Source organism: Phaenicophaeus curvirostris, chromosome 23 (genome assembly GCF_032191515.1).
Source record: "Phaenicophaeus curvirostris isolate KB17595 chromosome 23, BPBGC_Pcur_1.0, whole genome shotgun sequence".
NCBI lineage: Eukaryota > Metazoa > Chordata > Aves > Cuculiformes > Cuculidae > Phaenicophaeus > Phaenicophaeus curvirostris.
This window is the reverse complement of record NC_091414.1, coordinates 3904445-3920456: the sequence shown is the minus strand read 5'-3', so window position 1 is coordinate 3920456 and position 16012 is coordinate 3904445. Positions and strand designations below refer to the sequence as shown.

The window sequence follows — 16012 nt, the reverse complement described above, 5'->3', positions numbered from 1 at the left end:
AGTCACAGAAAGGCAGCAGCAGCGAGAGGCTCCCAGCACCAGCCCCACAGCAGGGACCTCAGCTCAGCACCTACACCGAGCCGGCTGCCCCATTGGGCACCCTCCCCCACCAGCAACTTGAGGAGCTCCCAGGAAAAGGGAAGATGCACAACACTAAAGAACAGTGTTATAAATAGAAACCTCTCTCAGCCACCAGAGTGACCTGCCAACACGCTTCCCAGGCTCCACGGCCACTTCGGTTTGAGGGACTGAGCCCGATGGACAAGCAGCACTCAGCCAGGTCCAGAAGCAGGATCCCAGCTCGCTCCTCTCGAGGCAACCAGCTGGTTCAGAGCCTGGTTCTTGGTGGGAGTAGGGTCACCCCTCTCAACATCACACTACCCAGAGGAACAAGGAAATAAAAAAAAAAAATCTGACAGATTTGAATACACTGTATTTATTTGTAACAGATTCTAAAGAATCTAGTGAGTCTGTCAGGCCCATTGCATGACAAGTGATACAGGTGTAGGAAAAAAAAACATTTAAAACAAAATCAAGTGCCATTCAAGCTACTGGAATCTTTCAATTGCCCCCTCACAGGAGGAGGCAGCACAGTATCACTGCAAGGTCTAGAAAAATTCAGATTCAACCCATTCACAAGAGTCCCACCACACACACGCTGTAAATCAAAAAGTGCAATCTCAACATAAGTTGCCCTGCCGAGCTGTTGGCTGTAGGGAATCTTTTTTGACATCTTGAACGGGAAGGAGGGAATCTCAGTTTAGTGCGTCTACGTGGGTAGAGGGTAAGCAGCCTGTAAAAAGCAAGCCACATGTCATCTCTGTTCATCTGAAGTTTAAAATGCAGGATAAAATATCTTCCCTTGAAGCCATGAAGGTGGCACACTTTGGATCTCAAAAGCAGCCCTCAAACCAGTTGTACCTTGCGCTCTGAAGCTCCCACCATGGGGATCAAGCTCCAGAAGCCAGGGAGTTATCGGGCTGCGGCAGAGTCTGCGCCAGCCTTGTCCATGAAGACAAAGCTGTTCTACAGGCAGGCAGTTAAATCTGTAAGAACTAAATTGTTAGTGACACTTCATCAGCTCTGACTGGGTAGGAAGCAAACTGGACCAATTCCAAACGGGTTAGTCCATGTCAAGAGCCCCGAAATCGCTTCCCCCCATCCCCTTACTCCCATTCCACACTGCCCCTACCCCAAAAACAGGAGCAATCTGGCTATACACATTCCAAGGATCTAATCTTTATTAGAGCTTTCAGTCTGCCCAGCTAATACAGTTTCATCACAAAAACAAAAAAACCCAAGTCGGTAAAGATTCTCAAGTAACATCAGCCTGGGAAGAAGCACCAGGAAGCCGTGGTGTTCCCAGAGCAGCATCTCTAGGGAGAGCCTGCCTGCTCGCCCAACTCTGCCTCTGTGCATAGTTAATCTGAGATGATGCTTCCCGAGAATGGGCACAGCAATCCAGGCACCTCAATCAAAGACTCTTTGTGCTCTGGACACCCAACAGCTTCAAAGCCACACTGGACTAAGAGAGCCAAACCCTCAAGACAAGAGGGTTTGTTTAGAAAAGACATAACTTCTTCCAACGGCAAACTAACTTTTCCACACATGCACCCCCCAGCTCCATTTCTGGCTAGAGAACGAATTTCAAACACTATCAGTGGCTCACATGTGGAATCATGTAGCTGGAAAGAGGCTGCTTTTGAAGATAGGACCTGCCTGAGGGCAGAGGGAAGATCTCCAGCCACCAGAGGCTGGAAGAGGTCTGCAGTTCTCCTAGAAGGACATAAGCTCCAGCACCCATCACAGCAAGAGCTGGAGATAACTACCTAGTGAACTAGGTTTGTGCTTCAAAGGACAAGCCTCACCTTCCCAGATAACCCAGTCAGCCTCTGACTTTGTGCATTAAAACCACACTGCATGCCAAAAAAAAAAAAAAGAAGTAGCATTTCAAATTTCCCTAGAAAATACAGGATTAGGGTCAGTAGCCTGGGGCAGGCGCCTGGGCAGACCTTCTGCCTCCTCGTTTATGTACATGATTAGTTTGGCACTGCAGACTTGGGAGCTTGAGTAAATTCATGTTAGGTCCCTCCTGCCTTTTCTCCGAAGCTCTGCACAGCATTTTCCACCATGCACTCCCCTCCCTCCCGCCCCAATCCCAGTTTTAGGCGTTTACACGCAGTCATTCAAAGCCCTCCCCGTTTACACAACTCTGATTTGACAGCTCTTTGCAACAGCTGGTCCTTCACAGGCAGCAAAAGCCATGCCAAAAGTCCTCAGCGATACAGAACCTGCCATCCCTTTCTTGCTTCAGCGAGGTTATTAGAAATGATCTTACGACAACCCACCCCACCCCAAACAAACATCTTCCTCTTTCGGACATCCCCACTCAAGCTTTTGGGATGTCAATCCCTGCAAAAAAAAAAGAAGGTTTACAGTACAGTTGTTTATATTGTTACAGGCACTTAAACAGGATTCTTTGGTCCTTCAAAGGAATTAACCACTCTGGCTTGTGGCTTCAGAAGCCACAAGGCTGGACACCCAGAACACCTCCCGCACTAAAAAAAAACCCAACCAATTCGGATCCATATCAGGGCAGCGCAGCTCTACCTTAGTATAATTCTACAACCTCCCCCCTCACGCACCCCCCACCCTCCCCCCAGTTGCCTCCAGAATTCAATAAAGCAATCGAGTCTTCCTGTAAACGTCCAAGTCATCCTAGTTTCCATAACACTGCACTTCCCATCACAGTGTACAGCAGACAGGTCTCGTTCCGACAACCCCAGGAACAAGACACTCAAAGAGTCCAGGAAGTTTCCTTTTTGTTGAAGTTCTAGGAAGGTTTTTTTTTTCTGTATTCTTTTCTCCCCTCCTCCCCATCCTCCTCCCCCCCCAAGGCAAGGAAATACCTTGGAGGACAGACCCTGAAGTTTGTCCTGGCTCAGTTACAGGGAAGCCACGTTGGGTAGGACTGATTGCAAGGCAGGAAGGGTTGCACGTGGGTGACGTAGTAGTTGAAGTTTATTTCACTGACGTAAGGAGCTGGCTGGTAGTAGCAGGTAACGTTTGTGACCGTGGGGATGATGTTCTGCTCAGCCAAGACTCTCACAGCCAGCATGGCAATGAGGTTCAGGGTCTGCCTCCTTTCGTGTCCCATAAGACAGACTGTGCTCTCATTGACCACCCTGTGGAGGGTCATCAAATAGTCATATCTTTTGCTCTCCATCCCAACAAAGTGGCTCTGAAGGTAGCATTCCAGCTTCCTCTGCTGCTCACCGATGTCAGAGAAGTCTATGAAAAACCTGGAGCACATGTATCTCTGTAGTGCCTTCATATCCACTTCCGACTTGGGCTTAAACCCCCTCACCAAGAGGTTGCAGTATTTCAGAAGCCCCCCACCTCTGATCTCCTCTGGGTTCCTTGTGGCGATGACCCTGTTCCGGAGATGGTCCATTGCCTCCTCAAAGTCCCCATACATGCTCTCCCCGGTAACCGTGGGGTGAAAGTTCTCCGCCATGGGGTTCTCTGAACACTCCCCAAACAGCAGAAGCGAATCCAGGATGATCTGGAAGGAGTCCACGCTGAACTCGAACTGCCGTCTGAGAGAGTCCACGAATTTGAGTTCCACGTTCTTCCCGCTGTTGTTGGAGAGCGAGATGAGGCTCCAGCGGTCGGTTTCATTGCACACCTTCACAAGCTTCTGCACGTAGGCCTCCTTCAGAGTCATGGGGGTGATCTTGTCTTTGTTGACTCCTTCTGGAAGGAAGTCTAGAAGGCAGTCCATGACCACATCTTTAACGAGCTGGAAGACATCTTCAGTCTTTAGATCTACACCAAAGATGAGATCTAGGTCTTTGTACCCCAAGCCACTGTCCTGATGTAGAACATGGCTGGCTGCTGAGCCATTCAACCTTACGTTATGGACTGCGATTCCTTTCTTCTCCAGGCGACTACGAACAACCTGAGATATAAAGAGAGGCAGTGAGAAGCAAGAAAGCATTCTTGGGACAGCTTGGTTATAGCAGCAGGATTCACTCCCTGTGCTTATATGGGTCACTCCAGTGCAAGACAGCGAAATAAAAAGCTAATCCATTAGAAATAGGTCACTTTGGAAAGCATCCAGAGTCTTGCCAGCAGCTGGGGGTGGCTCGCCTGTACTTATTCTCTTGCATTAGAGGGCTCTTACTGCACAGGAACAGCTGTTTCTGCTTCCAGTACAGCTGTTTGCCCTTCTCTTCCTTCCTCCCAAAGGCGAGAGGTCATCCAAACCCATCCTTTGGGTTCATCTCTGCCCCCCTTCATCTCCCACGGTTGCAGCCAGCCCTGCCAGCCATCAAGTCAAGACCAGCCAACCCAAAAAGGACCCTAAATACAAGGTGGCAGCACAGTCTGCAGCAATCCCTGCGGATTTAATCAGGGTGGCTCACTCCTTTTTGCCAGCTCCTTTGCCTTGTCAAGATTCATTAATGCCAAATCAAGATGTCAGAAGAGCTCAAAAGCTGCAGCCAGGCGTATGCAAGTTCAAGTCCTAACTAGTAAGTGTATCCTAACAATTTCCAGTGTGTCAGAGCTTCGTGCTGGACTTGGCACGCTATCAAGCACAATAGGCGGCTTTCATCTTACGGGTGTTACTCCAGCGATTTCAACGCTGCCTGCTCAGGCCTGGCACACCCACCAGTGCCTCCAAAGCTTTGTTCATTTAGAGCAAAGCTGAATCATTTGCCCGATTACTTAACATGCAGGAGGTCGAAATAACCCCAAGACCATAAAATAAACAATCCGGACACCAGCTTATAATTTGAGTTTAACTGAGCTCAAAGATCCCAGGAAGATTAAGTTCACGTCTTCCACCAGAAGCTCTTCCCATCTCTCATCCTGCTTTCATGTTTCTCTAGCAACTACCCATTGTCCTAGGAGTCCCAGCGAGCCGGTCTGCTCACCCATTGCTTGAAGCATGGTTAGAGCTTGAAAGAGCCAAAGCTTGGGATATAAGATGGACAAATTATATCACCAGATGCCAGTTTGACCGGGCTATTCAGCCCTGCAAGGCTGCCCTAGATTGAGAGGCACAACCACAATTTAAAACCTTATCAGTGGGGCTGAATCCCCTGTGTGGCTGACACAGCCCTGAGGGGTCCTCGGGGACATCAGAGCAGGGCAGCTCCAGTCTCGGGAGCTCCAAAACAGCCCCTCCGTGAGTTTTGTTTAGAAGAAACAACACAAAGGTGAAGGATTGCAGTTTGCACCCTTCAGCACAACACAAACCCCACCAGCGAGCTCCTGGAATGCCGAGGTGCCCCTGCAAACAGAAGATACCTGGATGCAAGTTTAGGGATGTTTTTAACTTGATAATCAGGATTTCAGGAGGCTGTTAAATCTCCTGATGCAGCTTCTCTGCTGGTATTACTCCCTGACATGAGCCACTCCTGCTCAGGCTAGAAATGCACCCGGGCTCCTTGCCAAGGGAATGGTGACAGTCACATGTCAGGCAACAGTTCACCACGAGCGATTCACCATCGGAAGCCCCAGGTCCCCACCAGCACACTCAACAAAGCCACAAACACTGGTGTGGCTCAAAGGGAAACCATCTGAAAACGGAGTTTACTCCTAAAAAGGAGGCACCGGGTTATTCTCCCACATAGAACAAATCTCAGCCAGTCAATCCAAGGGAGTTCCTGGTGTACGGTTGCTGCCAACCGATCCCTGGAGTCACTCACCCAAGGCACAGCTCCAGCACCACTCAGGGAGTGAGTTTTGCGCTATCAGGCTTGGAGCAAGACAAGATATAGGTGACAATGTCAGATCCAGAGCTAGGACCAGCACTTGGAGAAGATCTCACTTCAGACCGATTTCCTAGCCCCAAAGACTCCCTGCTTAACGCCCTTCTGGGAGGAGCTCAGGAGCTGCACATTTCAGACCCATAAGCTACAGAGCTTCCCAGGTTTACAGGTCCAACCAAACAAGATATAGCCGGAAAACAGGGGGAAAAAAATCCAACTGCTCAAGTCACTCTTCTCCCAAATCACCCAAGGAAGTGCCAACCTGCCTTGCTGCTCCCCCGAGGCTTCAGCCAGTCTCAACCTGAAGCACGCATCTCTCCAGCTGCAGCCAGTGGGCTCAGGAATGCGTTTTCCCCAGAGGGTTGGATATTTCCAGGGTTAGGCAGCTGCTGACCTGCTTCCCAAAACAGCAGCTCATGTTCCGTGCGGTTCGGATAATTGAGTCTGACAGCCAGGCAGGAGCAAACCCTGCCTGCATCCTGACCTGCCACTTCCCACCTCCCACAACAACAAGAGCAACACAATAAATAACTGCCTTTTAGGTTACTCGTTTCAGATTAGTCAGCCCTAAATACAGGGTCTGCCAGCATGGTTGGTCAGCGTTACGGCCCTCAGTTATTTGGTGTTTGAAGTTGCTAGTGGCAACGACATCCTTTTCAGCAGCTCTGAGACCAAACTGTGGAACCAAAGAGTCATAACTGGTGGAATATTTGATGCTGAGGTTTTACCAGTGCCGAGCTTCGCTGGCCTTGCACAACCCAAGGGCAGCGTCCCGACGGTAGCTCTCAGCTGTCACTCAGCTCAAAGCTTTCCAGCCAAGATCGAGCGCTTCTGCCCTCCTCCTGCAGCAGGAACTCGAGGAATTTGGAATCAGCCGACGCTTTCGTACAGCAGCGTCTTTCAAATGTCACCTTTCTGCCTTCCACACTTAAGCAGAAGCATATCTCGAGCAGCCAAAGCTTCAGAAATCCTAGCGATCAGTTTATTGTGAAAGCCAGCTCAGTTTTAGCTTCGCAAACAGCCTTTCTAATTAGAAGCTAACATGCCCGATTTTACATTTGATGAGTCATTACTGAGGAATGAAGTTGCCTCCCAAATATGAATATGCATTAGCTTATTTGAACGACATTGTTAGTTTAATATTAAACACAGTTATTACTTTATGGTTAAACTAACAGGAACTCTTTAACAAGACCAAGTCTCAGGCAGGCTCTGGAGGACACAGGCAGCGTGACGAGAACCAAAGGACACTGACATTTGATCTGGCATTTAAATTAATAACCGGCCTCGTACACTGCACAGCCCGACATGTTCACCGGCATGAAGCCATTTCGTGGAAGCAGCTCCAAAAAACCATTTTTCCTTGCCCACCCCCACTGAGGGCATCAAAATCAACTCAAACCAGGGAGGAACACGGGATGGGATGAAGCCAAAAAGCCACTTTTCCTTGCCCACCCACATGTAGGACACCAAAATCAACTCAAAAGGAGAGGGAACACAGGATGGGAAGAAGCCAAGTGGAGTCCACAGCACAAGCTGCAGCAGCTCCAGGGATTGGGCGTGAATTTTAAATGCATGGGATTTTTCTGGAAAAGGCCTTTTCCAGGAGGCTCCCTCCAGCTTTATACATGCTTGCTGGAACACAGGCAGAGCAGAAAGAGGGATGCAGCCCCCAGCCTCATTAGGACCTCCAGGGCTGGGAAATGGGGCTGATGGAGTGCAGGGCATCCCCTGGGGGGGATCTGCACCCCAAGAGCTCAGCCCTGACCTGGAGTTGGGAAGGCAACGATGCCTGGGCTGGCCTTGTTACCGCCAGGGCAGAGTCCAACAGGGCAGTGGAACGCAGCCTGTACCCACCACCTACCCCATATCTTATTCCCTCTCCCCACTCCAAAGACCTTCCAACGCGTGAACCCAGACCTGCTACACCATAACCACTCCCCCAAACCTATAACCAAATCCTCTTTACTCTACAACACCCCTTCTCCATTGCCTGTGCCCTCCCCTCCCCACAGGCCCGCACCCCATAACCCCCCCACCCCATAGCCTACCCTCCCACACCACAGGCTGACCTCTCTCCCATCCCATACTCCCCACCAACCCCGTAACATCATCCCACACCCCTTATCCACCACACACCAAAACCCCCCCAACCCCATATCCTCACCCCTACCCCTGAGACCCCATAACCCCCCCACCACACCCCATAAAGCCTGCACCCCATAAACTCCACTGCATAACCTACCGCCTCCTACCCCGTAACCCCCTGCCCCATAACCTCACTCCCTCACCCCCAACCCCCTGCCCCACAGCCTCACTCCCTTACCCCTCAACCCCCTGCCCCACAGCCTCACTCCCTTACCCCTCAACCCCCTGCCCCACAGCCTCACTCCCTTACCCCTCAACCCCATCAACCCCCTGCCCCATAACCTCACTCCTTAACCCCCCAACCCCCTGCCCCATAACCTCACTCCTTAACCCCCCAACCCCATCAACCCCCTGCCCCATAACCTCACTCCTTTACCCCCCAACCCCATCAACCCCCTGCCCCACAACCTCACTCCTTTACCCTTCAACCCCATCAACCCCCTGCCCCATAGCCTCACTCCTTCACCCTTCAACCCCATCAACCCCCAACCCCATAGCCTCACTCCTTTATCCTTCAACCCCATCAACCCCCTGCCCCAAGGCCTCACTCCCTCACCCCCAACCCCCTGCCCCAAGGCCTCACTCCCTCACCCCCAACCCCCTGCCCCAAGGCCTCACTCCCTCACCCCCAACCCCCTGCCCCAAGGCCTCACTCCCTCACCCCCAACCCCCTGCCCCAAGGCCTCACTCCCTCACCCCCCAAGCCCATTAATCCCCTACCCCATAACCTCACTCCCCCACCCCTCAACCCCATTAACCCCCTACCCCATAACCTCACTCCCTCACCCCCCAAACCCCGTGACCCCGCCGTACCCCCCGACCCCCTCACCCCACAGCCTCCACCCCACAGCCCCCCCCTCACCTGGACGATGGTCCGAGGCCTCACGGAGAGCGTGGGGAAGTTCCCTCGGCCGTGGATGGGCACGGCCTCGCCCAGGATCTGATCCAGCCGCTGCACCTGCTCCCACGTCAGGACGCTGAAGCGGCCCCCGCCTCGCTCCGAGCCCCCCGGAGCGGGCCCCGCCGCCGCCGCCGCCAGCATCGCCCTCCCCTCAGCCGGAAGAGGAGCCCGAGGCACCCGGAAACGGCTCGGAAAACAGCCGGAAGTGCCGGGATGGGGAGGAAAAAAAAAAACTTAACAAGGAGGGGGTGAAGCGTGGATTAAAAAAACAACCCAAAGAGGGTTAAAAGGTTTCTGAGAGGAGGGCAGCCGCGGGGCGGAGGCGGGAGGGGTGGTGGGTGCCCGGAGGGGAACGCTGAGACGAACGGGCCCGGCCTCTTCGCTCCGCGCCCGCCGCCGGCTGCGCTGAGCACTGCGGGGTCTCTACGCGCCGCTGCCTTTTATAGGGCCGAGGGGCGCGCGCCCATTGGTCAGCCCCACGGCCAATCGCCGCCCGGCAACGCCCCCGCCCCCGCGCTCCTATTGGTCCGCGCGGAGTGAGCGGCGGGGAGACGGACCAATCAGAGGAGGGAATTAAGAGAAGGGGCGTGGCTTGAAGGGAGCCCCGCCCCCACGGCGCGAAGAGCGGCGCGGGAATCCCGGCTGCGATTGGCCGCGGCGGGTTAAAGGGGCAGCGCGGGGGGGGCCCTCGGGGTCCCTCTGAGGAACCACCGCGGCCCCTTAGTGCCCGCTGGGGCCACATTGAGCACCTCTGGGTTGCCCATTGGTAGCCCATTGGGGCCCCACCGACACCCCATCGGTGCTGCATCGTGCCCTGTGATGGACCATTGGTGACCAATGGATGCCCCATTGATAGAATCAGAGAGTTATAGAATCACCAGGTTGGAAAAGACCCTCCAGATCAACCATTCCCATCAATCACTAACCCATGTCCCTCAGCACCTTGTCCACCCGGCCCTTAAACCCCTCCAGGGAAGGGGACTCAACCCCCTCCCTGGGCAGCCTCGGACACTGCCCAATGACCCTTTCCATGAAATATTTTTTCCTAATGTTCAGCCTGAACCTCCCCTGGTGGAGCTTGAGGCCATTCCCTCTCGTCCTGTCCCCTGTCCCTTGGGAGAAGAACCCAGCAACCTCCTCTCCACAACCTCCTCTCAGGGAGTTGCAGAGAGCAATGAGGTCTCCCCTCAGCCTCCTCTTCTCCAGGCTGAACACCCCCAGCTCTCTCAGCCGCTCCTCTTCTTCTCCAGCCCCCTCACCAGCTTCGTTGCTCTTCTCTGGACTCGCTCCAGAGCCTCAACATCCTTCTTGTGGTGAGGGGCCAGAACTGACCCCAGGATTCGAGGAGCGGTCTCCCCAGGGCCGAGTCCAGAGGGAGAAGAACCTCCCTGGCCCTGCTGGCCACGCCGTGTCTGATCCAAACCAAGATGCCATTGGCCTTCTTGGCCACCTGGGCCCCTGCTGGCTCCTGTTCAGTCGCTGTCAACCAACACCCCCAGGTCCTTCTCCTCCAGGCAGTTTCCAGCCAGACTTCTCCTAGGCTGGAGCTGCTCAGGGTTGTTGTGCCCCGAGTGCAGGACCTGTTTATGCTACACTGACAATCCATTGATGCCCCACTGATGATGCGTTACTAACCCACCGATGCCTCATTGATGCTCCACTGATGCCCCATAGTTGCCACACTGGTGCCCCACGGATGATCCATGAATTCCCCATGCCCTGATGCCCCACATCCTGATGTCCCACTGATGCTCCACGTCCTGATGTCCTGTTGATGCCCCATGGACTGTTCCCCCAATGCCCCCCAGCTTGATGCCCCTCAAAGGACCCACCACCCACACTGGCTGCCGGGAGCACCCCATGGGCTGACACCCCGTGGTGACAGAGCCCACGGGCTCAGGAGGCTGATGCCAGGTATTCCCAGGCCTTGGAGCTCAACCCCAACCCCCAAACTCCACCACGTGGCCTCCCTGATGGCCTCTCCACCGCCTCCTCCCCAGGCCAGCCGCGTTCCCAGCCACAGGCCACTCATTTCCTTTCATCCCAACAATTCCCATCACCTTAAAGAGCTCGTTTCTCTGCAGCGATTAACCCCGCAGACATTTCCAGCAGGCGCCTCCCTGCCGAGCCGGTGCCCGATGCCCTGCAGCCTCGCGGATGGAGGGATGGGCACCACTCCAGGCTCCAGATCTGCAGCCGCTGCTCCCATTTCCCCAGTTCCTGCTGGGATCCATCCTTAAAAACCATGAACCGTGCTGGGAGGAATGCCAGCACCGGTCTATTTTAACGTTCTCACAGGGATTTATTGCAAGAGCAGCCTTGAACACCTCCAAACCCCCAACTGAAGGCATGTTGGCTCAAGGATGCTGTTGCCGAGCTCTTCCAAGCTTGGTGCTGAACCTTGAGGCTTAGACTCATAGAATCATAGAATCACCAGGTTGGAAAAGACCCCCAGGATCATTGAGTCCAACCATTCCTATCAAATACTACACCTGATGGTGTCAAGGTGTCCTCTCCTGCATCCCAGGGTTCTGCTGCTGGAAGCTGGATCTGGCTGAGGAAAGGGTAACTCAGTGATGAGGAGCTTTGGGGTTGGGGGCAGTTTAGGAGCATCAACAGCTGCGGTTGGAAGGGAAAAGGAGGTACCCGGAGCCCTGGTCTCCTCTGAGATCTTCCCCACCCTGAGATGCTCCGAGAGGGGTCTCTGAGGGGGATGGATCCTCTCTGCTGGGGTCCCTGCTTGAGGATAGTCCTCACGCTGCGGTGCTGTGTTCTCTGGCTCCCACCCGCATCGTTGAGTGGCTCCATCAGGATTAAATCTCCATCTCCATCGGGATTAAACGCTGCTCCTGGTTACACCCCACAAGGCTCCCAATCGGGATGCAGGAGGAGGGATGCCTGCTGGAAAGGAATTTTCCAAAGAACTTGATAAAAAAAATCAGCCGCCTCCCATTGCAAAAACCTCTTTGATCCTATTGCCAAAGGAACTGGATCGAGAAGAGTTTCCCAAGAGACTGAGAGGAGCCAAAGGGCTTTGGGGCTCCAGATCCACCCCGAACCGAGCATCCAGCTAGGGGGATTGAAGCATGGGAAGAAGGGTGAGCTGAGCACCCCACGGGCAGGGCTTGGGGACCCCTGGGAAATGAGTTTGTGGAGCTGATGGGATGAACGAGGCGCTGCAGGTCCTTGAGCGACGAGCCTGGTGTCCTTGAGGGACGAGCCTGGTGTCCAGCCAGGGGATAGATCCCCGCTGGCACTACCCAGGCTGAGGGGGACAGGCGTGCTGAGAGCAGGGGAGAAACCATCGGCTCATTAAAAAAGAGCTGATGCGCTCCAGCTGGGCTGGCTGAGCTGCTCCTTAACACCCAGCACCAAATGATCATCCCAAAGAGCCGCTGGCAGCAACCGCGAGTCCGAGAATGGCACCCAGGCTGCTTCCTTCCTGCTCAGCAAGGGCCAGCCCAGGTTTTATTCCTTTGTTGTGCTGGCAATTAAGGAATAATCCTCGTCTTGGGGTGAAACAGGGGCGGATCCTGCCTCAGGGGGGATGGGATGAGGGTGGCAAAGGCCCTTTGGGAGGGTGAAGGTGAACCAGGGGCTGGGCTGGGGGCTCGGGGATGCTGCGACCCCACACTCTCCATGGATCCAGGGTTGGCAGCATCCAGGTTCTGCCTGGAAATACGGCTTTGCCCTGCTGGGAAATCACCTGGCGAGGAGCTGGGATGCGCCCTGGCGTGTGTAGGGAGGAACAGGGCACCCTGCTGCCAGGGGGCATGGAGAGGGGCAGGGGGTGCCCGTGGTTCCCCGCTATCTGAGCGGAGCCTCTCAGGGTGTCGGGGACCTTGTCCAGCTCTGAGCACCCATCCTGGGCGACTCAGCAAGGGGATCAGTAGGAAAGGGCTAAAGGAGATGAGGGAGTGGGGCAGGGGATGAAAGCCCAGCCCAGGGGGTGAGGAGAGACCTCAGGGACTCCTTGATCCGCGTGGGACTGGCTCTGTCCCACCCACCATTAGGCAGGGTGTGTGCCAAATCCCTGAGCAAGCAGGAGGGACCAAGCCCTTCTCCTGAAGCCACCAACGTCACCCAGCATTGCCCAGGGAGAGTTGCATTCCTCCTGCCCCGTCTCCCATGACAGCCACCTCTGGCGTTGCCACCACGTACCCACCAGCCGTGTCCCACGCTGTCCCCATGCACGAGCTGGATGTCCCTGTGCCCACGGGTGCTGCCCCCGTGCATGCACCCAACGTGCTGTGCAGCACCAACCATCTCCGTGCACACATGCAACCGTGACAGATGCCTCCACGCTGCCCCTGAGCAGATGCCAGCTGTCCCCATAGAATCATAAAATCATAGAATCACCACATTGGAAAAGAACCACTGGATCATCGAGTCCAACCATTCCCATCAATCACTAACCCATGTCCCTCAGCACCTCGTCTACCCGTCCCTTAAACTCCTCCAGGGAAGGTGACTCAACCCCCTCCCTGGGCAGCCTCTGCCAGTGCCCAATCACCCTTTCCATGAAATATTTTTTCCTGATGTCCAGCCTGACCCTCCCCTGGTGGAGCTTGAGGCCATTCCCTCTTGTCCTGTCCCCTGTCCCTTGGGAGAAGAGCCCAGCTCCCTCCTCTCCACAACCTCCTTTCAGGGAGTTGGAGAGAGCAATGAGGTCTCCCCTCAGCCTCCTCTTCTCCAGGCTAAACACCCCCAGCTCTCTCAGCTGCTCCTCTTGTTCTCCAGCCCCTTCCCCAGCTTGGTTGCTCTTCTCTGGACTCGCTCCATCCCCGTGCACTGTCTCATGCACAAGTGCCACTGTCCCCCTGCCACCGTCCCCACGCTGCCATCCCCACTCAGGTCTTGCCTCCCCACGCCCGCTGTGGGTTTAGGAGGTGGAGTCCTTTTCATTGTCTTGTGTCCAAAGCCTCCTCCTCGGGGTCACTGGCATCCACATCAAGCCCTGCTCGCTCCCACTCAGCCCATCCCAGAGGTGCCACCGCTGGGTCCTCACTGCCGGGACGCGTGTGTCCCCAGGCTGGGCCACTGGCTGCCTCCGTGGCCCCAAGAAGCCGTGGCCAGGCCAAATTCAGCATGGCAAGCATGATTAAAGGGGGGTCCAGGAAAGCTGGGGAGCAGCTCTTGATCAGGGAGTGCAGGGATGGGATGAGGGGAATGGTTTTCAGCTGAAAGAGGAGGGATTGAGATGAGATTTTAGGAAGAAATGTTTTCCTGTGAGGGTGGGGAGGCCCTGGCCCAGGTTGCCCAGAGCAGGGGTGGCTGCCCCATCCCTGGAGGGGTTCAAGGCCAGGTTGGATGGGGCTTGGAGCCCCTGATCCAGTGGGAGGTGTCCCTGCCCATGGCAGGGGTGGGACTGGGTGGGCTTTGAGGTCCCTTCCAACCCAACCAACTATGGCACAAGGGCTGTCGTGGCTCTGTTCTCAGCCAAGGGTCCTGATATCACCATCCAGCATCCCCAGCTGTTGCCACATCCCCAGCTGCCTCCTGGAATTAATGCTAAGTGATGACGCTGGGGCACCCTCGTCCCGGAGAAGGCTCCCTTGGAGGTGCTGACATGAAAGGGAGCGCAGGGTGTTATTACTGCGGGTGACGCAGAGCTGGGGAATGGGACCTGTCACCTCTTCGGCTGCTGTAAAATGTTGCCCGGGGAGCGTGGTGGCGACACGGCACCTCTGGGGCACGGGGAGGGGGAGCCCCCAAAGCTGTGCAGGGGCTGAGCTGCCCCCCTGAAGCTACTCAAGGTCCCACCACCTGGGGAGATCCTTGTCCCCCACACCCCTGTGGCATCAGCAGCCACCTATGTGTCCCAGCTGGGTGGCTTCCCAGTGACATGATGTGCTGTTTTGCTTGACACAGCTTGTGCTTTTACAGACGTGGCAAGGGATGACCCACCTCAAGGCCACTAATTTGAACCTGGCAGAGAACGTAGATGGGCCCTTCGCTTTGGATTTTTGGGCCCCGGGTGACAGACGAGAATAGCTGGAGGAGGTGGCGGCTCTGGCACACCCTGTCCCATCACCCGCCAGCCGCTCAGCATCGTCGTGCTGGCCACTCCACTTGGGAAAGCTGAGACCTGGCCATGAGCTCCCAGGTGGCCAAGAAGGTCTTGGCTTGGGTCAGAAACGGCATGGCCAGCAGGTCCAGGGAGGTTCTTCTCCCTCTGGACTCGGCACTGGGGAGACCGCTCCTCGAATCCTGGGGTCAGTTCTGGGCCCCTCACCACAAGAAGGATGTTGAGGCTCTGGAGCGAGTCCAGAGAAGAGCAACGAAGCTGGGGAAGGGGCTGGAGAACAAGAGGAGCGTCTGAGAGAGCTGGGGGTGTTTAGCCTGGAGAAGAGGAGGCTGAGGGGAGACCTCATTGCTCTCTCCAACTCCCTGAAAGGAGGTTGTGGAGAGGAGGGAGCTGGGCTCTTCTCCCAAGGGACAGGGGACAGGACGAGAGGGAATGGCCTCAAGCTCCACCAGGGGAGGGTCAGGCTGGACATTAGGAAAAATTTTTCATGGAAAGGGTGATTGGGCACTGTCAGAGGCTGCCCAGGGAGGGGGTTGAGTCCCCTTCCCTGGAGGGGTTTAAGGGCCGGGTGGACGAGGTGCTGAGGGACATGGGTTAGTGATTGATGGGAATGGTTGGACTCAATGATCCGGTGGGTCTTTTCCAACCTGATGATTCTGTGATTCTATGATTTGGGTGGCTGCTGAGTCCCGAGCTGGTGGCGCTGGGGGTGATTTCATGGCCTGTCCTTGAGGGTCTTGATCCTCACTTCTTGTGTAGCGCTGTGGGGCCATGGGGCCATTCACCCTCCTCCTGCTACTAAATCCAAGCTGGGGCTTCTTACTGGACCATGCAGAGGGAAACTGAGGCACGGGGAGCCCAGCATCCCTGGCTGCAGAGGCAGTCGCTCTTTAATCCCTATTGTTGGGAATTATGAGAAAGCAGACAAAGCCTTGGCACACTGTCATAGAATCACAGAATCATGGAATGGGTTGGAAAAGACCTCAAAGCCCATCCAGTTCCACCCCTGCCATGGGCAGGGACACCTCCCACTGGATCAGGGGCTCCCAGCCCCATCCAACCTGGCCTTGAACCCCTCCAGGGATGGGGCAGCCACCCCTGCTCTGGGCAACCTGGGCCAGGGCCTCCCCACCCTCACAGGAGAACATTTTTTCC

At 55.2% G+C, this 16012-nt stretch overlaps 1 protein-coding gene across 1 annotated transcript; it reads right to left on the bottom strand.

Moving 5' to 3' along the window:
* Positions 1 to 420: 420 nt before the first annotated feature.
* On the bottom strand, positions 421 to 9231 carry TENT5B (terminal nucleotidyltransferase 5B). The gene is made up of 2 exons (XM_069875571.1): positions 8791 to 9231; positions 421 to 3961 (listed from the first exon to the last, which is right to left on the bottom strand). Exons 1-2 carry the CDS (start codon positions 8968 to 8970, stop codon positions 2942 to 2944), a joined length of 1200 nt encoding a protein of 399 aa, XP_069731672.1. The 5' UTR covers positions 8971 to 9231; the 3' UTR covers positions 421 to 2941.
* Between the last annotated feature and the right edge of the window lie 6781 nt (positions 9232 to 16012).

Excerpts from the sequence above, each read along its gene's own strand:
- TENT5B (XM_069875571.1), bottom strand. The coding sequence starts at position 8,970 with ATGCTGGCGGCGGCGGCGGCGGGGCCCGCTCCGGGGGGCTCGGAGCGA. Across the intron at positions 3,962-8,790 it reads GGCCTCGGACCATCGTCCAG|GTTGTTCGTAGTCGCCTGGA; the intron begins GTGAGGGGGGGG and ends TTTATATCTCAG.